This window comes from Pongo abelii, chromosome 11 (genome assembly GCF_028885655.2).
Source record: "Pongo abelii isolate AG06213 chromosome 11, NHGRI_mPonAbe1-v2.0_pri, whole genome shotgun sequence".
NCBI lineage: Eukaryota > Metazoa > Chordata > Mammalia > Primates > Hominidae > Pongo > Pongo abelii.
The window spans coordinates 39,152,084-39,177,448 of NC_071996.2; the positions used below are offsets into that span (position 1 = coordinate 39,152,084).

At 38.1% G+C, this 25,365-nt stretch overlaps 1 protein-coding gene across 1 annotated transcript in view; it reads left to right on the forward strand.

Moving 5' to 3' along the window:
- The window catches only part of THSD7B (thrombospondin type 1 domain containing 7B), a 908,978-nt gene that overhangs the window by 93,538 nt on the left and 790,075 nt on the right, over nt 1–25,365 (forward strand). The window contains exon 2 of the mRNA XM_024243556.3: nt 21,809–21,982. Coding sequence (XP_024099324.3) covers nt 21,844–21,982 — 139 coding nt within the window. The 5' untranslated portion in view covers nt 21,809–21,843. The remainder of the gene's footprint in view (nt 1–21,808; nt 21,983–25,365) is intronic.

Here is a 25,365-nt window from a genome sequence, read left to right on the forward strand (position 1 = left end):
CTCCTCTAAACTCCAGGCTTGTGTACACAATTTCCTATGGGCTATTTCTACTTGGATGAATAATAAGCATTTCCGTCTCAGTATCCAGAACTGAACTCTTGATATTCTTCCTATTCTAAATCTGTTCCTCTTACTGCACAGCCTTCCCCTATCTGTTAGTAGCAATTTTATTCTTTCAATTGCTTGTGTCTAACATGTTGGAGTTATCCTTGATTCTTCTTTCTTACTGACATCTAATCCATCAGCAAATCTTGCTGTCACTACCTTCAAAACATTTCTAGAGCTTGAATAATGATTTCCACTGCCACTCATAACTGCATCATATCTAGTCTCCTGGTTTCCCAAGTATATTCTTAACACAGCATCTCGAGAGATCCTGCTAAAATGTAAGTCACATGACGTCACTGTTCTGTTCAAAATACTCCAGAAGCTCCCCAAATTACTCATAGTAAAAGCCAAAGTCATTACAGTGGACTGTAAGGGCCCCGGGCCTACTCTGATGCTTTCTTGGAATCATTCTATTTCTCCTCTTGTTCTCTCCACTACAACCTCACTGGCTTCAGTGCCTCAGGACATCACCACTTACCGTTCTTTTTGCCTAGAACGCTGTTTCGCAGACAGCTGCGTAGCTCACTTCTAATCTGTTTCATTTTGTTTACTGCTGCATTCTTAGTACAAGGACAGTACTTGGTATGTAGTAGGTACCCACTGAATGTGTATTGGAAAATTAATTTACCTTGAATGAGGATATGGGCCAGAAGGCTGGCAATTTGGGTAGCATGAGTGAGATTTGCTGAATAAGTGAGATGAACCTATTTTGTTACATATGGAAGGTAGGACCTAGCATAGGAATATTAAGTGAGGCAAAAGTCTCATTTTAGGGTCTCATTATTTTGTGGTTTGCCTTCTATAATGATTTCTCCCACTTATTTCTTAGCCTTTTAAAATCTGGTTTCTCTTTGAACTGCCTTTTGATTCTTATTCCATTCATATTTATTGAAGACCTACTATGTGTGAGATCCCGTGTTGGGTGCTTAAGATATTTTGTCTCACTTAAGACAACTCCACAATAAACATGTAATTAGGTATTATATTCTCATTCTACATGGGAGGCAATAGTGTTTCAGAAGAATGCAAGGACTTGCCCTGAGTCAAGGCTGGTGAGTCACCCAGGACTGGGTGAAGACTTGTCACCCAGGACTGGGTGAAGACTTGAGTTTTGTTCTCCCATGAATCTGGTTTGCTCCACTTTGCAGTCTTTAATCCACCAGCAGAATAATCAAATGTCTACTCTGTAAGAGTTGCTATTACTGACTCTCCCTTTTTGTCTTCTTTCTTTTGGGGAGGAGGTCTAGAGAAATTGAAAGAACCTAAATGTATTGGTCATTTATTGTTGTATAACAAATTACTTCAAAATGTAGTAGCTTAAAATGATAAACATTTAGCATCTCACACAGTTGCTGTAGGTCAGGAACCTGAGAGCTACTTAGCTGAGGGGTTCTGGCTCAGGATCTTTCTTGAGGTTGCAGCTTGGGCATCACCTGGGACTGCAGTCATCTGATGGCTTGACTGAGTCTGGAGGATCTGCTTCCAAGGGGACTCACCCACAAGCCTGGAATGTTAATGCTGGTTGTTGGCAGAAGACCTCAGTTCCTAGCCACGTGGACTCTTAATAGAATTGCTGGAATATCCTCATGACATGGAAGCTCGTGTTCCCCATGGTGAGTGATTGAGAAAGTGTGAGTCAGAAGCTGCAATATATTTTATGTAGTAGTCTAGGAAGTCACACACCATCACTTTCACAATTTCCTATCTCATTGGGGATGGGACTGTACAAAGTGTGGATACCAGGAGGTGAGGATCAGTAGAGTCCATCTTGGAACTGGCTGCCATAGTCTGCCCTGTGGCCTCCCATGACCCCATCTTTCCTACTTGCAAAGTATAGTAATTTCTCCTCCAGGCCCTCAGAGTTGCTGCTTATAATAGCATCAGCTGTATGTCCAGGATCCTATCATCTAAATCAGTTTCAGGTATTATTAACTTTTACTTCACAAAATCTTGCTGTTTTAGGTCCCCTTCTACCTGCCAGGTTACCTTTTCTCTTCTATGCTGAACATTGAACACCGGATTAGCATTGACTAAGTGTGTTTCTGTGCCAGGCACTAAGGTAGGAGTATGAAAAAAATAATAAGGCAGGATGCTGATCACTGGGGAGCTCACAGTCGAATGCATGAAAGAAATGCGTAAATGATTATTGTACAACATAATTTAGGATCATCAGCTGGGGAGTGAATAACTGCCCAGATGAGCTAGAGAAGACCCTCCAGATGAAGCATCCTTTATGCTAGGCCTTGAGTGTTGTGGAGAAGTTCATAAAGCGGTCAAGTAGAAAAAAGCATTTTATTCAGAAGAGGCAGAATGAGCAATGTCTACTTCTTCTTCCTGAATATGAGCAGACTACAAAACTTAGCCCTTAGCCTGGTCCTCTTTCTATATCACATTCTCTGCCCTGTTTTCTACTTTCAGGGACTTAACTGCTAACTTAATGGGCCTGATTTTCCAAATCTGTTGCTTATAGAGTGAAATCAGAAGTTTTCACATTTCAGATCCTTTACCATGGTGACTCAATCTACTGCTTACGCTTTCTCTCCAATCTCAGCACTTTAGTTCACAGTATTCCCTTGTTTGATATTCTGTGTGTTTCCCCATGCTCCAACCTTGCCTAAAATCACCTCATCTTTCAAAGTCTTCTTGAAGTCATTCTAGTAGTGCCTAGAATACCTGTGGTCTGTCATGGGAAATTGGCACTTACACAGGTTACTTTGTTGATTAAATCTTTACTCATTGTATGCCCAGCCATTGGCGATTAGTTGGTAAGCATCCTGAAAGGTGGTTCTGTGTGCATGTCCCCCTTGTTTTCACCTGAACCCAGCACTCCACCTGGTCTCTGCATTCTGCATTTGTCACTATTTGATGTTGGCAAGTTTTGAGATGAAATACAGTGCTGGAGGAGGAGCAGAACCATGAGATTCTGTTCACTGTGATACTGAGATGTAATATCATGAAGTTAGGTGTGTGTCAGCTTTTCACAGCGCCCAAGGGGCCATCCAGATCCTTTTGCAGTAGAGTTTTCGGCCATACCACCTGGAATGCGCCTGATCTCATTAGGTCCTTTCACACTAGAAATTAATCTACTACTGAATGAAATCAGCCAAAAGATGGCTGTGGCAGTGACTATCATTGTGATGGAATTTGGCCTCAGTTCTCTGAATAGAAAGCCAATTGGAGCTGAGAATATTGAGAGAAGGAGATATTGCAATGGATTTTGGTTGGCTTAGGGTCTTAGGAAGAGGGTTCCAGCCACAACTATTAGAGGTAGAAAAGCTATGCAGAGAGGAGTAGATATTTCGATCTGTGTTTGACTGTAAGCTTTCATTATTGAGCTTCAACAAAAACAAATCAAACCGATATTAACCTCTTACAAGGGACAAATCATTTACATTTATTTTACTTTTCGTGATAAAAGATGTAAAAGTTATCCAGCAACGAGCCTTGGTGATTTACAGGACCGTGAAACCCAAGGGTCTGCTTCCTGCTTGGCTCCAGGCATTTCCATTAAAAGTTGACAGTGACTCTGTGTTTAGATAAGCTTTGTGCCGCATGAAGGAGGGAGAAGCATGTCCTGTCTTTGCTGCTTAGAGAGGAATGGCTACGTAGGGAAACAACACTATTTTTAAAGTAGTCATTACAGTTTATTTTGCAGCAGATTATTTTCCTTCCTGGGAAAAACATCGTTTCACTGACAAATTGCCAAAATCCACACAGTGCAGTGAAGTGGCCTTGCTGAGTTGGCTTCCTCAAGCAGGCAGCAGATACTTATTAAGCGCTCAATATATGCTCCAAATTGTGCCACATTTGGTGTTGGGTACACACAGTGTGTTCTCTGGATATTCTTTTTTTTAAAAAATCTGCAAAATTCAGGTAGTCTGAATTACACATCCTGAGTAAATGCTCTTGTGGAAGCTTGGAAAAGTAAGAGGACAAAGAAGAATAAAATCTCTCATATTTCTACCATGCAAACACAATGAACATTTTTAGTATATTTCCTCCAAAAATTAATGTATGTATTTTTGCTCATAATTTTCATCAGCTATAATATTGAGTTACTTTTTAAACATATCATATTTCTTTTTTATCATTTTCCATATTTTCATTTTTTTTTTTTTTTTTTTGAGACAGAGTCTCGCTCTGTTGCCCAGGCTGGAGTGCAGTGGTGCGATCTCAGCTCACTGCAAGCTCCACCTCCCAGGTTCACACCATTCTCCTCCCTCAGCCCCCCGAGTAGCTGGGACCACAGGCTCCAGCCACCATGCCTGGCTAGTTTTTTGTATTTTTAGTAGAGACAGGGTTTCACCATGTTAGCCAGGATGGTCTTGATCTCCTGACCTCATGATCCGCCCGCCTTGGCCTCCCAAAGTGTTGGGATTACAGGCGTGAGCCACTGTGCCTGGCCTATTTTTATACTCTTGATAGCTGAGTAATATGGCTACATAATACTCCATGGAGAAGACATAACAAAATTATTTCACTATAATAGACACTTAGGTTGCTGCCTTTCTAATCAATATTACCATGTGTCTAATTAAAATTAATAATAAGTTCTGATATGAATCCTTTTGTGCACAGTTTGGATTATTTCTGTACTGGGTTATTACAGTACTGGATTATTTCTGGAGCAGTTGTTGCCCTGTCCAAATCCCCTTTACCTGGCCAGGTACTGTGAATGCTGGTTGCTCATGGATCACAGCCCTCTCCTTCCTAGAGAACTGCCCTTTGCCTCTTGGAGGCATGTCCGGAGAAAGGGGCCATTTTGGCTAAGGATGTGGGAAACCATGCTTCATAAGAGAATGGTGGAGAGAGCTGGACATGTTTGGCTGAGAAGAGACAAGCCTTGGAGCTTCATTGCATTGGGAAAGATGAGACATACTTTAGCTGTAATTACCAACGGAAGAGTTAAGATCAAAGGCTTTAGATTAAAAAAGGAGAGCACCTATTTCAATTTGAGATCCATGTCCTAATATTTGGACTGGGCTGCTTGGTGGGACATTGGATTAATTTTCTGTCATTGGAAATATTCAATTACTGCACAGGGTATTAGAGAAACTTTGAGTTATGGAGATCTCTTCCAACATTCTTCTGATTCCTTGATCCTTCAAATGTTTGTCTCAGTACTATCAATGTGCTCTTCTGTGTTTTAACATTAACTTCAACATTCATTTCTTCTTGTCCATGTGAGTTAGAAGATGCAAGAAAAGCTTCTCTAGAGAAAGAGAAAGGTTTAGAAAAACAATAGCATGTGTTGAAAATTGTTGAGGGAAGATAGCACCATCAGTTAGGAAGATATCATCCCTGGAGCTGGCGTTACCAGTTAAAAGCTGTATTCTTCTCATAAGTTTGTTGATCCTCTATAAGAATCTCTCTACTATATGTTTTTAAGTAGTGGCAAAGATGTGTTGGAGTGCATCATCCCACCTAAGTTTATTCAGAACTTCCACCCTACAACCAATAACAAGCATTTTTAAAGCAGGTAGAGGGTTAAGGTGCAGCTGTGGCCACAGAACAGAGTGACAAATGACCTGTAAGATGACATACTGTGTTACCTACTGTCTCATAAATATACAATTCCATGAGAGGATGATTTGATCAGCTTGGATGGTGAGCATTGCCTCTGGTTCCCCAAAAGTATTGTCAACACCTATGGAGTGGGTGTGATTGTCACTTTTTCTGTGATGTTCCTAACACAGGAAAAAGTGGGATTTCTTTTTTTAAGCACTTGTGAGAGTGCCTATTTCATTCTTCGTATTTACCTAGTTCTTCATAAGCTCACTTTGTGTTTGTCCTAATGTATTTAGACTGTCATTTTTGTTTTAATGCTTTTAAGAAGTTTATGATTTTTATTTCTCTCTCAGGCTTTATTCCCACAGACATCTTCTCATGTTCTTCGAATTTCTGAGTATTACTTCTCTTTCCCTAGCTGACAGAGGTCACGTTCTGTATTCTGTTAATAAAATATCAAGTCTGTAGGAAGCTATATTTTGAACTTTAATAAAAAATCACTATATTAAACTATGTTATTTTTAATGGCCAAGGTCCTTTAAAAACTTCCTGAAATTCACTCTTAACTCTGAAAAAAGGTGGAGGGGGATGGGGATTATTTGAAGAAACTATAGGGCATCTGACATTCCAAGACTATTAATTTACGAAATATGACTCATTCATTTTCTTTAAGAATTGTACCTAATTATTCAGTAAGGCTTGCTTATGAAAACATTTGTTTGGTATTTAATTTTTAATGTATGGTTACATGCAGAAAAGCATTCCTACCTAAAGCCTTAGAGATTTTCCAACATTCTACCTGTTGGTCCTCACTTCAGTTTTGGAATTGGCAACAGTCTGGAAAGTATTTGTTATGAAAGGTGTAATGTTGATGGGATGAATAGAAGAAAGCTAGGTTTCTAGCAGAGTCTGTGAGAAATGGAATTTTGCAGTGTTTTGGAAGGAGCCTGATTGGTAATCAGTTTTCCATATGTGTTTGAGGTTGCTGGCTTTTCTAGCCCAGTTCTATTTTTTTTCATTAATTGTATTATATCATAATCTACTACTGGAATAGAATGTACCTTGCTTTACCTATTCACTTCATTCATTTCTTCATTTATTCAACATCTACTGCCACCCAGTGGGTCTAGACTACAAACTAGGACTACAGGATGAAGAAAATTATGTCCCCTAACATCCAGGAACAAACTTTTGTTTGGATGCTGCAGAGTCCACAGGAGTATTGTTGAGGCTTTTGAAAATACATGTCTTTAACATGCTAGTGTCTCAAGTAAATAATTTAATTCATGCCAAGAATAAAATCACAGACAGGCTATAACCTTGGCTGTCCCTAACGGACCACCATTAATTCAGTGGACATTTTGATGGACATTTGTGGGCTCATTTGCCTTCTTTTGAAGCCCGTGGGTTTCCATGCAGTGCGGAGCTACCTCAGGTGCAGTTCACCAAGGACAAGCATGCAAACAAGAAATGCTTTTCCATTCCCACATGTCTTTAATGGACCTTCCGCTTTTTCTTTCCCACACTTTTCTGCCCTTATAACTGAGAATGAAAGGTTTAAATATACTTTCCATAGTGAAATAGTTTCAAAGAATATATTATATAGTAAATAGTGTTAATGAACTGAGGGTAACAGTAATATCATTTCACAGAAGAGATCTATCCTATTGCTGTTTAATTAAAATCTTTCTGCTGATGGAAAGTTCTCTCTCTGGTGTTTTCTTTAATGCATTCATGATGCATCTGTCTGGGCTCCCTTGCTAGAGATATCTTTCATTATAATCCACTTATCTAAGTTTGTAATTAAACTTCTAAATGTAAAATTTCCAGTGGTAAATTGTTAGGATACCCAGTGAACTTTACTTCTTTCTCTGGGAGAAATTGCTCCTTGAAATTTTTGATTTTGTGTTTTGGCCACTTTATTATTTAAAAAGTATTTGTGTGTACACACACATATGTGTGATACAGCAATAAAGACAAAGAGTGGCTTTTTATTTACTATTATTAATTTCTGTCTGTTTCTGTGAAATTGGAGATAGATAATATGGCCTGAATGAATGAATGGCTGTTTTTAAGATGGGAAGTGGTAAATGAAATATACTTCAAGACAATTGCCTTCAGGCTCTATTGATCTGTTTAAAACATCTAGAAACACCACGCGCGCGCGCACACACACACACACACACACACACACACACACACACACACACAAATCCTTGAAGATGCAAGTTGAAATAATGTAATTTGTTTTCCACTGGTCAAACATGTTGCAAATTTTCTTGGAATTTATACAATGAAAAAAGAATTTAAAAATGCCTTTTGCATTTCAACTTAATTTAGGATGTTTTCTTTCAAATAACACTCCATTCTTGTGCAAGGAGGGATGATACAGGATGAAAGTAAATTCTATCAAATCTCCTGAATCTAATGGCCAATTACTAATGGTCAATGCCTAGACATAATAAATAAAAACTTATAAAGATAATGGAAGAGACTGCTAGAAAATTTTATAGGCTTATAAACTTATTATTTTCATGTCAACTGTAGATACATTTTTCAATAAATTTTTTTGCAATAGTAGATACATAATTAATCAAGAGAATGCAAAGCTATATTTACAGTTTAACTGGATAATTCTTTTGACATTAAATATTTAGAATCTTACATCGTAGAAAATGTTAATGAGTAATTAAGTATTTTTTTAATCTCAAAGTTCAACAGCATTTGAGAAGAGGATGTTTTCTTGTTCACACATTCCAGTTATCTTGAATTCTTATAAAGCTCCTTAGAGTAACTGTTAAATGTCAGCCTACATAAAATCTCTCTTTCTTGACATCATTCACATATATGTGTGTATGTGTGTGTGTAAATTTGGTGAAAAGAGGTTATCAAATTCTTTCCTGTACCTTCAAGCAGAATGGACTACAGACTGACTTCCTCAGGTATCTATTTTATTTCTTAAAATATCTACAGAAGGTAATTGTGTCAATTTTATTACTCTTTCTAGAAGTTAAGGTTTTCAAATGGAACGTATTTTCTTTTTATAATTAACCTAAACTCCTCCAAACAACAGATTATATAGATTTTATTTTTTCTTTAGTGACTAGGTTATGTTTTTTGATATTATTTCTATTAAATGATTTAACTTCCATTTTTTTATAATTTGTAAAAAAAAGTTCTCCACTTGAGGATTTAAAATATAGGCAATTTAGAACTTCTTCTGTTCTGATCTTTAGGGGTAGTGGAATGGGATATCCGTAATGTATTTATAAAGTAGGTAGAATTTTAAAGCTATTTACCATAGGGTTGCGTAACTGCTGAATTAACTTTACTAAGCACAAAACAGATACTTCAGAGACTCAAATCAAGAGACATTCCTAAAGTTATAAAATTTACCTTTTCCCTGTGCAAAACTTAATTTAAATGCTGTTTAAGAGATAACCTACTGCTGTTCTCAATTTAAATAATTTCCATTTGTCTGTAAACTAAATAAATTTTAGTAGCCATTAAAGTAAAAATGCCAAATATACATTTTAATCAATGATTTTCCACCTTAAATGCAAGGATTTGGAACCTGACAACATCTTTTATTGAAGCACAGCAGTATTAATTAAGGATAACAGTTGTTGTTGAATAATAATGTAACGAGAGTCCTACCGTAAGAAGTAAAAAAATCATACCTTATAGAAACCATTCTCTTTAAGTGAAGTTTGTTTTCTTTGATTCCATAATTTCATTCCTTTCCCACAAGAGTCATAATGCTTTGTGCTTGGGAGCCATTTTGTGCTTTAAAAATGTAAACAATAATTTGTTCATCTAAGACACTTGGAAATATGATTCTTTTAAAAATGGGTGTCAGCGGCTGGGCACGGTGGCTCACGCCTGTAATCCCAGCACTTTGGGAGGCCGAGGCGGAAAGATCATGAGGTCAGGAGTTTGAGCCTGGCATGGCCAATATGGTGAAACTCCATCTATACTAAAAATACAAAAATTAGCCAGGCGTGGTGGCACGTGCCTATAATCCCAGCTACTCAGGAGGCTGAGGCAGGAGAATCACTTGAAACTGGAAAGCAGATGTTGCAGTGAGCTGAGATCACACCACTGCGCTCCAGGCTGGGCGAAAGAGCGAAACTCCGTCTCAAAAAAAAAAAAAAAAAAAAAAGAAGTGTCAGCATTTGTGCTTGTGTCTTAGGTGGCAGCAGATAGTTCTCTGTGTTGGGTAAGATCTCATTACCTGTGTGTTTGTATGTATGCATACCTTCCAAATGTTGGTATTTTATGAATAATTTCTCAAAATGTTTTAAAATAGCCTAATTTTTCAGTAGTTGGATTTTTCTATCCATATTTCTCCCATCATATGCTAAAGCTTCTTCACTGAAGTTATGGTCCAAGATTAAGAAAACTTACCTCGAAAAAATTATTTAAAAGTTGACTTAATAGTCCATGGATCCATTGAGCAAATCTTTGTTGAACATCTGTTTCCCAGGCAATATACTAGGAACTGGACATATAACACTGAACAAGATAAAGTACTTAGATACTACTAGAGGACAGGAACATAAACCAATATGCCAATTTTAAGTACACTAAATTATCAGTTATTGAGCTGTTGTAAGTGTTACCAACAAACAACAAACAAACTAAACATCTAGGGACAGAGTCATCTCAGTTGTGCTGAAGAGACGGTGGTCTGGGAAGGCCTTTGCTGCACAATGAAGTGAGGAAGCAGGTCACGTGAACAGGAAGGAATGGCAGTGCAAGGATGTTAAGAAGGTGCATGCTTGAGGAACAAGAAAGAGGCCAGTGTGTCTGGGGCACAGGAGTGAATGGAGACTGGTGAGAAAGGAGGAAGGAGAAGAGGTAAAGTTCAACTAGCAGAGTCTTTAGATTCTATCCTGTGATTGCAAGCCACTAGAGGATTTTGTAGAGGAAAGTATATTTTTTCCTTCCTAAAGATTACTCTGGATTTTCTGTGAGGAATGCATAGAAAGAAACCAAGGGTGGAAGCAGAAAAGCCAGGCAGGAGGCTGTTAGTAGCTCTGGGGAGAATTGGTGTCTTGCATTAGGAGGGGAGTGTGGCTTGATACTGGATAGATTGCGAAGGTGCTGTCAACCAGATTTGCAGATAGATTGATTTTTCGATGCGACAAAGAAGGATTTCAGGATGACTCCTGGGCTTCTGGTCTGGTGAAGAGTGATGCTGTTGGGGAGATCCAGTCTGTGGGCTCTGTAGGGGAATCAAGCTCCATTTATTTTGTGTGTTACATGTGTGTGCCAATCCAAATGCAGATGTTCAGTGGTAAGGTGTGAGTTCGGGGCAAAGTCAGGTTGAAGAATAGGGGAATAGATATAGACAAATAGAAATAATGAATTGTGGAATTTATTATTCCACCGTGGGACTAAGTCAGATCACCTGGAGAGTGAGCAAAGCTAGAGAAGAGGAGTCTGAGGACAGAGTCAGAGCCACACCAATCTAGAGGTTAAAATGAGAAAGACATACCAGAAATGGAGGCTGAAAATAAATAGCCTGGGAGAAATAAGACAAATTGAGGAGAGTTTGATGTCTCTGTCCCAAGGGAAGAAAGTGATGAAGAAAGAGGGAGTAGGGGAAAATTTGGGCAACAACCAGAAATGTTAGGGGGTGATAAAGAGATGATCCCATGAGGTAATCAGAGAAGGTGATTTTCCATGAAATGATGACAAGGTGGTTTTGAAATTATAAGAATGTATCCATGATACCTTCAGAATCAGGTAGGGCCTGGCAACTGCATAGAAAGAAGCCGCATAAATAAGTTCTTACTTTGGACTCTGTATGAACAGATTCATTCTCATTGGGGAATCTGAGGCAGCTTATCAGAGTAATTACTACTTTTCTTGGTATAAGCTGTGTCAGAGCCCTCAGTGAGAACAAATCCACTTACAGAACTTCCTTCTGTGCAATTGCCATCATAAATGAAGCATCCCTTTCTTCACTGGAATGACACATGAAAAATGACAACAGATGCAGTTACTCTACTTCTCATGTATTAATCCTGTTTCTATGAAGGTGAGTTTGTTTTATTCCCCATATTGGTTTCTCCTATGTTCACGTTCAGCAGGATGTTAGAGGCACACTCATACAACATACATCAACATACATAGATGTTTATAAATAGACCTACTGTATTTAGTGACATGGATACTGTGGGACTTACAGCTCATGTAGCAGAAGGCACACAAAAGCATGGCTTAAAAACAAAGTAGTTTATTTGCTCACAAAACAGAAAGTCCAGAAGTTGACAATTCAGACAGTGGCTGAAGCTCTGTGATGGTGTCTGAGCCTCAGGTTTCCTCTGTTCTCCACTCTATCTTCCTTAGTAGGTGGCATGGCTTCAAGCAGCAGGTGGCATGGCTTCAAGTATCCCCATGGCTTAAAGCAGGCTCTGGCGCCTCCGGGTGTTGCATCTGTGTTCTATGGGAAAGAGATAAATGGTGAAAGACCATACTTTTTTTGGGGGGAGGGACTTTATATTTTTATTGGATAAGGGAAATCTCCATACCCTTGATACTTCTGCCTCCTAATCTTTGGCCAGAACTGAGTCACGTGGCAGCCCTAGCTACGTGGAAATCTGAGAATGTGATCCTGTCTTTTTTCTTTTCTTTTCTCTTTTCTTTTTCTTTTCTTTTCCTTTTCTTCTTTCTCTTTCTTTCTTTCTTTCTTTTCTCTCTCTCCTCTCTCATCTCTCTCCCTTCCTTCCTTGACAAGTGGACACCTTAAAGAATAGTAGTTCTAGAGGAAAGGGAGATTGGGAGGCCAAGGCAGGTGGATCATGAGGTCAGGGGTTCAAGATCTACCTGGCCAAGATGATGAAACTCTGTCTTTACTAAAAATACAAAAAAAAAAAAAAAAAAAAGCCAGTCATGGTGGCAGGCATCTGTAATCCCAGCTACTTGGATTTATAAAGTAGGGGGAATTTTTAAGCTATTTACCATAGGGTTGCATAACTGCTAAATTGCTTGAACCTGGGAGGTAGAGTTTGCAGTGAGCCGAGATCGCACCACTGCACTCCAGCCTGGGTGACAGAGCAAGACTCCATCTAAAAAAAAAAAAAAAAAGAAGAAGAAAGGGAGAATATAGCAATGTCTGTCACAGATACCCAGATACCAAATTATGTTTTTGACGGTTTCAGAAAACCTATTTCAATCCCTCTTTTTATCTGTTATGTCCTGTGGCAAAAGTTTGTTAAGAGGTAGGAAAAATATTTGTGAGGACTTTTTGCGAAATTTTCTGTGGCTTCATTACTTGACACCAAGCTATTGCAATTATAATATAGCAAACCAAAGGAACGTGATTGTATACTTTTATGGTATGCATTCCCATGCCACATTCTTACATTTCACACCATTTAGGATTCTTCAGTTACCTGCAGAGTGTCATGGTGAGGTCTGCAGAGTGAGGTGCAGAGAGGAAGAGGCTGGTGGTTCAAAGGCCTGAACAAGTTACTAAACATCATGTCATTGCAAGGCTGGAGGTTATTCTCTCATAAAATAGAGATGATAATACCTGTTTTCTCCTTTGCAGGGTCAGTGTGAATCTTTAATGGAGTTCTTGGTACAGAGTGCTTTTTAGCTCTTCAGAAGTACGGCACAAAGTCACAAGATTGGAAGGTTGAAAAATCATCTTCCACTATTTTGCTGCAGGGCAGAATTGCATTCAAACTGTTCCTTAAATATTGCTGGAGTGGAGTTTTTCTGACTTTTGAGAAAACAATGACAATAGTAATAATGACAACCCTTTAGTGAGCTGTCAGTGTACACTGTCAGGCACTCATCTGTACACTTTCTATCCATGCTTCTGTAGCATCCTTCATTCCTAAGGGTTATCAATGACTGTCCTCCTCATTTTGTGGATGAGGAACCTCAGGCTCCAAGGTCGTGCACTGCCAGGGTTCACAAGGCATGATGTAAACAGAATGGGTTGTGGCGTCGGGACTGTTTTGTGACCCAGCTTGACACTTGTTTGCTGAGATGGCCTTGGAATATTCATTTAACATCCTTAGGGATAAATCTCTTTTGCATCTAAAAACAGGAATAATTGCTCATTGTGATGATTAAGTGAAATTATTTGATATAAATTGGCTTGTACAGATGCTAAGAGAACCTACATCGGGCTATAAAGGATCTACATTATCAGAGACATGAAAAAATGCTTGTGTTGATATTGAGTTACGACACTAGTCTCTCTTGCTTCAGTGGGAGATCATTGAGGTCACTTGGAAACAACCGACTATCTTTGTGACTTCAGGTTGTTGCTTGTTGGACCATGCCTCAGTTTTCTTATCTTTAAAGTGGGGCATAATATGAATAACTACTTTGCAGGGCTGTGGTGAGCATTAAATGAAGTGTTTAGGTCATTTGTCTTGTATACGGCAACGTATGGTAAAGCCATTATGGAAGGTAAAGTGGGATGCAGAATATCACAGTCAGACAATAGCCTCGTTGATCGGCCATCTTTATTGAGCCATCTTCTCTGCACAGTTACCATGAGATGGCGCTATGGAGATGTGCATAATCACAGTTTCCTTTTCTCCCGCTCATTGCTGTTTCTTTAGGCTGAAAGCAAATTGAAACTATTTTTACTTTATTTTATTTTTTAAATGTTGTGCCTTTTAAATATTTAAGGGCTTCAACGATAAGAATACATTTAAGGGAAAATGAAATGCGTATGAAGTGTGAGGCACATTTTTTATAGTCTCAATGGCCTTTTAATGATTAGAAAACTGAGGCTAAAAGGAGAAACTGTTTTTTATTTCTCTTAATATTCATCAGTTTAGAGCTAACCTTGCAAATATATTTTGGATGCTAAGATGTATAGTAAATAAGAAGATTTGGAAACTCAACGACCTTCATGATATAAATTATTCAAGCCATCGTGGGTAGCACATGTCTCCCACATAATGTATTTTTGTAATCATAGTCATAGCATTTTTTTTATTTGTGTTTTACAGAGGAGTGGAATCTCTAATTGTTTCTTATCCTCTCATTTTGTTTATGGTAAACTCTTGTGTAGCTTCCCAAGTTACAGATACAAAAATGAGTCCCAATATTTTCCAAGGAATAATTTAATGGGAATTCCAGGCATTTCGGGAAGAGAGGCAACGTGGTTCAGTGGAGTAGGACACACCTGTGTTCAAACTCCATTCTGGCCTGGGCACAGTGGCTTACGTCTGTAATCCCAGCACATTGGGAGGCCATGGCAGGCTGATCACCTGAGGCCAGGAGTTTGAGACCAGGCTGGCCAAAATGGTGAAACCCTGTCTCTACTAAAAATACAAAAATTAGCCAGATGTGGTGGTGGGCGCCTGTAGACTCAGCTGCTCGGGAGGCTGAGACACAAGAATTGCTTGAACCTGGGAGGAGGAGGCTAAAGTGAGCCGAGATCACGCCACTGCACTCCAGCCTGAGTGACAGAGTGAGACTGTCAATAAATAAATAAATAAATAAATCCATTCTGCACTTTCTGTCAGCTCAGTAGAAAGCATGCAGCACATATTTTTTGGAGTAAAAAAGTCCAAAATTGAGATTCTTTTAATCATTGTGTAAGATCTGTATTCCAGATTGTTTTGGTCAAGATCAGTTTTTGGTTTCTTACTGGCACTAGGCCTTGTTAATGATAGCCAGGAGATTATGGGGACCACAGGAGCCCAGTAGGTTCTCCAAGCCACTCTATCTGGATCTTCTGCTGTTGGGTCCTGGCTTGGGTAATCACAGAAGGCACCTTAAAGGAGTTAGGTCACTTTGCAGAGTTAATACAGGGTTCTAGACTGCTGAGGAAGCCTAAGAGAAAACCAAGGCTCATAGCAAACTGTGCTAAGACAATATTAATGTGGCTTTCTTTGGAATTAAAATTCAAAGATTGATGCAAAATTCAACATCTTTCCATATGACTCCTTGGCCAATCATTCTGGCTCATGTGCTGTCTCATTGGAACTCATAATCCTTTCAATCTCTTTTTAGCTTCCTACCTGCAGCCATTTGGAGTAGAGAAGATATGCTTTTGGCCCTCCTTCTCTTTAGTTTACATTGTAGTGATCTGAATATGTTTTCAGATATGCTGAATGACCATTAGTGAGAATGGACAAAGTCATCTTGTATACCCTGGTGATTTTGTTTCATGAAAAAAAAGTAGCCTCTGTGTAGAACTGGTCCTGCTAGCTATTACTTTATTAACTTTGGAAATAATAGCTTAGGAACAACCACTGCCAAACACAGTCATCATCTTTGTCAAAAGCTCTCTGACATGGCATTGACTTTGATCTATCATTATATATAGAAGACCACTCATTTGCTTTCCCAGGGGTATATTTTTAAACTAATTTGCTTTGTAGGATTCACCAGGAAGTTATATTGTTTTATGAGGACAATATTTAGGTTTTGTTCAACTGCCTCAATGGCATATATAATTTGCAATGATGTCTTCTGAAAAATGTCCAGACTAAAATATTTGTATCAAATCTGTATTATGCGGAATTAACCACCCATTTGTGTGGTGTGGTGTGTATGTGTCTGGAGAATATAATAGCCTGGCTTCAGTCCACCATTCCGTAGAAGTAGAGTGCACATCTATTGAGACAAAAGACTTAGGCAGTCTTTAAATATCATGATATAATTTCTAGTCCATTCTTTGTTGTGTTGCTTCTTAAAGCGTGTGAACTTACCATTATAAGTGTGAAATATCCATAATCTAGTGTATGTGTGTGTATGTGCATAAAAATGTCTCATCTATTGGGCCACAATTCATATCATAGACAGATGCCAGCTTACCTGGGAGCATCAGGGCAGGAGCTGAGATTCCAGGGCTTCTAGCTGGAATGGGGAGCTCCTTCCTGCATGAACCCACACCTGAAACTTGTACACTAAGCAGAGCAGGCACTGATGGGTAAACACATGTGTTCGTGGCTGCAGTCTGTCCCCTAACACACTCTGGAGTCTCTGAGGCTCTTCTCCAGCTCTGCTGTAGCTGCAGTTCTGACTGTGGCATTGTTTCCTCTTCTGGAGAGGGGGAGGGAGGGAGGGTGCAGAGTATGCTCCCTGATGGTGATGTGTGCGTCTGTGAATCTTCACATGTGCAGGTGGGTTCCAGTGCGCCCGTATGTGCACAGAGGCTGGGCTGCTGTCCACTGGGGTTCCAGAAAAGGACTCTTAGTCAGAACAATTCAGGCTTTGTAATAGTGTACTAACTTAAAAATATTTTTACTTGAGGAGGGGGACTACCTTTTTCAGCTTCACACAAAAATACCATGTAAGCTAGTAATTGCCTTAGAATAAACTATAATTTAGTAGCCATGTTGCCTAATTTTTAGCAAAAGCTCAGTTGTGACAAATCATATTCTTGGATGTTTGCTCTAAGGAAATGTGGCCAATTCAGTTCTCTAGGCCAGAGGTTTTAGAATTGTGTCTAGTAATGCCACAAAAGTTTCATGAAATCATCTAACAGGCCACTCTTGGAGAAAAAAACCACTCAAGCAATAGAGCTTTAACATCTTTCAGCTGGAGCACTACACTTTTGCTCTTCTCAATATTGGTATGCAGTGTAGAAATTTGAAGAAAAGTTTTGGTTGCTTTTTACTTCTCATCCCTGGATTGAGGCAGGCTGTCAGAGAGCTGTGTACTGGAACTTCATTGCTTGACTCCTTGTAGAATAATTTTTACTGATTTGTACTTTGCTACCGTACCCTTGGAGTGTTCTAGGAATGCCACGAGACTCCACTACAGACAACTTGCTGTTTTATTTGATGAAGTAATGTGTTCAGCACATGGCCCAGCATACCACCTGTATTTATAAGGACTCCTGGTATAAATCCCAAGAGTGCTTGGGAGCAGGGCAATGTCTTTTCCTGGGGGAAAAAAAAGAAGGCAAAAACTGTGGGCAGGGTGGTATAATTTAATCCTATACACATGAGGATCATAGACTGCAATAGCTATTTCTTTTCTTTTTTTTTTATTATACTTTAAGTTTTAGGGTACATGTGCACAACGTGCAGGTTTGTTACATATATATACATGTGCCATGATGGTGTGCTGCACCCATTAACTCGTCATTTACATTAGGTATATCTCCTAATGCTATCCCTCCCACTTCCCCCCCACCCCACAACAGGTCCCAGTGTGTGATGTTCCCCTTCCTGTGTCCAAGTGTTCTCATTGTTCAATTCCCACCTATGAATGAGAACGTGCGGTGTTTGGTTTTTTGTCCTTGCAATAGTTTGCCGAGAATGATGGTTTCCAGCTTCATCCATGTCCCTACAAAGGACATGAACTCATCACTTTTTATGGCTGCATAGTATTCCATGGTGTATATGTGCCACATTTTCTTAATCCAGTCTATCATTGATGGACATTTGGGTTGGTTCCAAGTCTTTGTTATTGTGAATAGTGCCACAATAAACATACGTGTGCGTGTGTCTTTATAGCAGCGTGATTTATAATCCTTTGGGTATATATCCAGTAATGGGATTGCTGGGTCAAATGGTATTTCTAGTTCTAGATCCCTGAGGAATTGCCACACTGACTTCCACAATGGTTGTACTAGTTTACAGTCCCACCAACAGTGTAAAAGTGTTCCTATTTCTCCACATCCTCACCAGCACCTGTTGTTTCCTGACTTTTGAATGTTCACCATTCTAACTGGTGTGAGATGGTATCTCATTGTGGTTTTGATTTGCATTTCTCTGATGGCCAGTGATGATGAGCATTTTTTCATCTGTGTCTTGGCTGCATAAATGTCTTCTTTTGAGAAGTGTCTGTTCATATCCTTCGCCTACTTGTTGATGGGGTTGTTAGTTTTTTTCTTGTAAATTTGTTTGAGTTCTTTGTAGATTCGGGATATTAGCCCTTTGTCAGATGAGTAGATTGCAAAAATTTTCTCCCATTCTGTAGGTTGCCTGTTCACTCTGATGGTAGTTTCTTTTGCTGTGCAGAAGCTCTTTAGTTTAATTAGATCCCATTTGTCAATTTTGGCTTTTGTTGCCATTGCTTTTGGTGTTTAGACATGAAGTCCTTGCCCATGCCTATATCCTGAGTGGTATTGCCAGGTTTTCTTCTAGGGTTTTTATGGTTTTAGGTCTAATGTTTAAGTCTTTAATCCATCTTGAATTGATTTTTGTATAAGGTGTAAGGAAGGGATCCAGTTTCAGCTTTCTACATGTGGCTAGCCAGTTTTCCCAGCACCATTTATTAAATAGGGAATCCTTTCCCCATTTCTTGTTTTTGTCAGGTTTGTCAAAGATCAGATAGTTGTAGATATGTGGCATTATTTCTAAGGGCTCTGTTCTGTTCCATTGGTCTATATCTCTGTTTTGGTACCAGTACCATGCTGTTTTGGTTACTGTAGCCTTGTAGTATAGTTTGAAGTCAGATAGCGTGATGCCTCCAGCTTTGTTTTTTTGGCTTAGGATTGACTTGGCAATGCATGCTCTTTTTTGGTTCCATATGAACTTTAAAGTAGTTTTTTCCAATTCTGTGAAGAAAGTCATTGGTAGCTTGATGGGGATGACATTGAATCTAAAAATTACCTTGGGCAGTATGGCCATTTTCATGATATTGATTCTTTCTACCCATGAACATGGAATGTTCTTCCATTTGTTTGTATCCTCTTTTATTTCCTTGAGCAGTGGTTTGTAGTTCTCCTTGAAGAGGCCCTTCACATCCCTTGTAAGTTGGATTCCTAGGTATTTTATTCTCTTTGAAGCAATTTTGAGTGGAGACCCATCAGTGTGCTGTATTCAGGAAACCCATCTCATGTGCAGAGACACACATAGCCTCAAAATAAAGGGATGGAGGAAGATCTACCAAGCAAATGGAAAACAAAAAAAGGCAGGGGTTGCAATCCTAGTCTCTGATAAAACAGACTTTAAACCAACAAAGATGAAAAGAGACAAAGAAGGCCATTACATAATGGTAAAGGGATCAATTCAACAAGAAGAGCTAACTATCCTAAATATATATACACCCAATATAGGAGCACCCAGATTCATAAAGCAAGCCCTTAGAAACCTACAAAGAGACTTAGACTCCCACACAATAATAATGGGAGACTATAACACCCCACAGTCAACATTAGACAGATCAACGAGACAGAAAGTTAACAAGGATATCCAGGACTTGAACTCATCTCTGCACCAAGCAGACCTAATTGACATCTACAGAACTCTCCACCCCAAATCAACAGAATATACATTCTTCTCAGCACCACACCGCACTTATTCCAAAATTGACCACATAGTTGGAAGTAAAGCACTCCTCAGCAAATGTAAAAGAACAGAAATTATAACAAGCTATTTCTTTTCTTTGGCCACTAGGAAGCTCATAGTCAGATGTGCCACCCACCTGTAGTAATTGTGTGGGTATATATTTAGGGGCAATAACTTCTACCCTTCAGATCCTTTTTACTGTTCAATCTTTTTACTCTCCAGTACCTATATCTTTTTATTTTTCATAATACATGTATTGTGGTAAGTTATTTTAGATCTCCTTCACTCCACTACAGTTTTCTTATTATCTTTTGGAAAACTGTACATGGATATCTGGTAGCCTCGTCAGACCTAATCTATTCTATTCTAAAGTAAAGCATGTTCTCAAATGTGCCCCTCTTCCTGTTTCTTGTTTTTGGTAAAGGGATCCCATCAGTTCAGGCATCTAAGTTTGCAGTCTTTCTATCCTTTTTCATCATCTTCTTTTTGTATAGCACATCCAGTTGTTAACCAGATCCTTTAAATCCAGAAGCAATTTCTATGACTTCTCAAGTCTCTCCTGATCCTTGATCTTTTCGTTCACCAATACTTGTCTGGACTACTGTTTCATGAATTTTCTAACTGCCCTCAATTTCTCTACCATTGTCTACTAGTAATCCATTATGCACAGTGATCCTAGTTATTTAAAAATCATTTGCTTTTCTATGATTCTTGTTACTGTTTACAGCATGAAGCCCAAATCCCTCATATGCCATTCACAGCTCCTTACAATTTGGCTCCCAACCTATGTTTTAAATCTCATCTTAGTCCATTCCTCCCTCTTCTTTGTGTCCTTTACAGCAACCACCAGCCTAATCACCAGTCCCCAAACACAAAACGCATTTCAACCCCTTGTTGTTTTCTCTTCCCGAGATGCCCTTCCTGACTCCTTCAAGTCCTTATGTTTCCCTAGGCTCTTCTCAAATATTATCTTGTGTGAGGCTCTCCTCTATTTTTCGCTCAGCACAGAGGAACTAATTGCCTTGTCCTCAATCTTTCCATCCCACTTTCTTAATACTACTGTTAGAGCATCCCTTGCCCTGCTTTGACTTGTTGTGTATGTGTATCTCTTTCTCCAAATCATGAGCTCCTCATGGACTTTGTCTGAGTGGAAGGGAGGCAATATACAAGGTATCTGCCAACCCTGCTTTTAAGAATAAAATATACTAACACAGGGACTGTGGAGTCCATAGAATTGATGATGCCTTCAATGGGTGAGGATTGAAAACTTGGCTAATTAACTGCTGACCTTCAAATGTTAATATTATAAAGACTATCTTCATGGCAATAGAAAATTTGCAATACCATCATAATAAACGTTCTAGCAGTCAAAGTCAGTTTTTATCATTTCTGTACAGAAGAAACTTACTTGATTTTTTGTACAGAAGAAACTTACCAGATTTTATTTCAGAGAAATAAAAGATATACATTTCATTTAACATAACATATATTTACTACTTTCTTTTAATAATATGTACCATTAAAGCTTATTTTCTTACCAAAAATATAAATATGAGTTAACCACCTCAGGCTTTTGTTTCTTTTCTTTTTAGAGTTACTATGGGAATCAAGTAACTACTTTGGATCCTGTGAGAATGCATGATAATATTATCATGTTACATTGATCTTTTTTTACCAAAAGTATAAAATATAAAGCAATTGGGGAAATAAGTAGTTTTATCATCCAGTGGTAGATTTCATTCATGAATACACTTCACCACAAAAAATAATACAAAACATGGTAAAAACACAATGTGGATTTGCTTTTTGTAGCTTTTCCCACAGGGTTGATATTATATGTACTATCTTCATGCTAATGAAAAATTTGCAATACCATCATAATAAAGGTTCTAGCAGTCAAAATGAGTTTTTATCTTTTCTTTACGGAAGAAACTTACCGGATTTTTCTTTTTCTCTTTTAGGAATAGGCAAGTCAAGAGGCTGAAAAATCTGAAGCATGTTTCCAAAGAGCAACCTAACAGTCACTTGCTGGGTATGGAGGAGCATGAGGAAGCTCTTTCTATTGCTTTCTCTCTTGCTGTCCCATGCAGCTCATTTGGAAGGCAAAAAGGATAATCAGTTCATCTGGAAACCAGGTAGGAATGTCCTGGCTGTTCCTTTGTCCTATTTTCATTAACAAGAAGATATTCTTTCCATCCTTCTTCTTCTTCTTCTTCTTTCTAAAGTAGTGGGAAATATCCAGAGAGGAAAAATGGACTCTTTTTTTAAATTCTGCAGCTTATATTTGATTTTTACTCCTGCATAATTGTATTCTCCATCCATGATGCTTGTTATCCTTCTGAATTTTCATGTTGTTGTCAACTAAAGTTATGATTTCCATAGTTACATCTACTTCTCCTTTGTCAAATATTTCACCAGTGTGCAGCACATTTGTAGCAAAAATGACATGTGAATTTAGCTGATATTCTCAGCTAAGAATGCTTTGGCCCAGTTCTGCATGTCTCTTTCAGGGTTTAAACTAGTTAGCTGTTTATTATTAAATGCTTTCCAGCATAGAACTTCTATGTCTAGGTTTGAGAGCATGAAAAATTATCCTAACAGCTTTGCTCATTAGTTGTGACTGTAAAGTCACGTTAATGTATTTTGAGATTCTTAGCTACCTCATGCATTATCCTTTATGTATATGAATAATTTGAGTTGAAGCTTGGGGCTGGAATATAACTTATGTTCATCTCTAAATATTTCCTTAATTTGGCTGCGAAAAAGATCTGTTAAATTTAATTTCAGAGCCTAAGAATTTATTAACTTAAATTATGAACCCTAAACATCTTAGCTCTTTGTATTACTGATGCTTTTCCTTGCTCTGGATTTTAATTTTCTTTAGGTTTCACAATCAGATCATTTAAAATATTTATTGCTTTCTCAAGACTCCATTCTTTCAAATACTGATAACTTATATACTTAATATCTTGGAACTGGAAAATGTGATGTTATGGAAGATCTATGGTCCTCAAAGAGTTTTCATTTTGGCCTCATCATCTGTAAATTAAGTAGACTTCAAATGTATTGTGTCACCATGGAAATATGTATAAAAGTGATGTTTGTAATATTTAAATAATTTTGCAAAAATGAAAGTGAATTATGCTTTAAAGTCTATTAAGTAAAAAAAAAAAAAAAAAAAAAAAAACCACCACCATTAGAGATACAGTCTGGATGAAATTTAATTGCATTAAAGCCCCTATAAATTAATTTAATTGTGGGCTCCAATACTTCATTATTGATTTGCATTTTTTTTCCCTCAGAGTAGTTTTAGGAAGCTTTGGAAATAGTCCTGAAAGTCAGTATTTCCTTTCTGGGAATGGGGTTATTTTGTTTAATCACAAAAGACGAACATTTGATCAAATCAAAATATGCACATTTTTATGACTACTGTCAAAAGTTTTTAAAAATATATGATTAAAATGGAAAGTGGCAAATTTGAAACACGAATGAGATGTGTTAAGAAAATGGGGTTATTTTGAAGCAAGTTTTAAAATAAGCATGCTTTTCTAAAAGTAGGTCATTGGAACAAGATGGTAAAAACAAACTCTACAGTGGATGAATTTTTTTGGTAACTGTCAAACTTAAGTTTCAGAAGTGAGGATCCTTTTCATCATACATAACACATTGTTTAAAATGAACATATGAGTCACTACTGTCACTTCTCCTGGTATTCATTACTTCTTTCCCTCCTTACAGTGCCATCAAAAAGGTAACAATATAATTTTTTCCTATTTGGTTTTGCTTTCAAAGCAGATTACTTGTGTATGACTGACATTTTAAAAGTGAAAGAAATCTAAAAGGTACAAAATTAAGAACAAATCTCCAATGTATCCCTTTCCAATCTCTTTTGTATCCTTCAGAAAATTTCCTTGTACATGTAAGTACACATTTATGCATGTTTATGTGTATGAATCACACACAAGATACACATATAATTATAGTTACTAATTAGGTTCTATTAAGAAAGAAACAGCACATGCAAAGTTGGCAGTTGAGAAGAGTTTCATAGAAGTACATTTACAAAAGTAGGCAAGTGTGAGCAGTGTGTAAGGACAGCAACAAGGGATTGTGCAGTGACCCTGAACTATATCAGTTGGGAGCCTCTACAACTTCTGGGTATGTAGGGGCCAGGAGAAAGAGTGGTTCCCAGAATCTGGAGAGGTGCTTGACACCTCTCCAGATTTGATTTGATCAAATGTTCGTCTTTTGTGATTAAACAAAATAACCCCATTCCCAGAAAGGAAATACTGACTTTCAGGACTATTTCCAAAGCTTCCTAAAACTACTCTGAGGGAAAAAAATGCAAATCAGTAATGAAGTATTGGAGCCCACAATTAAATTAATTTATAGGGGCTTTAATGCAATTAAATTTCATGCTGTGGCTTTTAAAGGGATACAACCAACCTGCAGCAAAACAGGAAGGAAGTCAGGGGAATGAAGGGCTCCACCTCACTTTCCTCCAGCTTTCAGATCTGCCAGGCCTCCCGTTGGATGAATTCAACCAAAAACCACAAGGCAGGGGAGCCCATGGATGTATCCATTTGGGTAAACCTCTTGAGCAGGAAGCAAGATGGAGAATGGTGCACCTGAAAATATTTAATTCTTCCATATATGCATGTATGTATACACACACATTTCATATAAGTGAAATCATACTCTGCACTGCTTTTTGCAACTATCTTTGATCATATAATGATATATTGATGAATATTACATATTAATGCACATAGGCCAACCTCATCTTTTAATGATTGCATAGTATTCTTTAGCATTTTTATTTAATAAATTTATCTGGTTTTCCTGTTGCTTTATCTTCTCTTCTTCTGTTGCTTGGCATTTCAGTGGTTTCTAGTTTTTTGCTATTATAAATAATGCTGACATGAATGCAGTATTATTTTAAAGGTAAGCAATAATAAATTGATTTGAGGTGTTATATCCCTGGAAAAATTCTAGTTTATAACCTTTGAAGACAACATCAACATCTTAGAATCTGTTACCTATTTACGGATGAGTTTAGTATATTTCATTTTGATTTTTAATACTGTATTGCAGTTGAAATTAGCTGTATTTTTAGGGTATGTTATCAAATCCAAGAACTCAGGTCCAATCTAATTTGGAATTTGAACAGATTTCCATGGAGACCCAGATAACTATACTTTATTTTAGAAACCTAGAAACCAGTCTCTGGGTTTTGATTGCTGTGTCAACCACTTTACTCTTTTGCTGATGTCTATTGTTCTCCACCCCCACACCCCAAATCAGTAGGTCAGATGTTAGTCAACCTCATCCAAATTACAGGCATTTCTAAGTGAGTCCTGGCTTTGGAAAAACAATGGATTGATGAATAATAAGTGAGTGTATTATGTTTTTTAGGATTTCCATACTGTGGGAGAGTCTGCTGAGTTATAGGCTGCAAGGTCATTGATCTGTCAAGGCTGTTGAATGCCTGTCATTATTGTGATGAGATCCTATGATC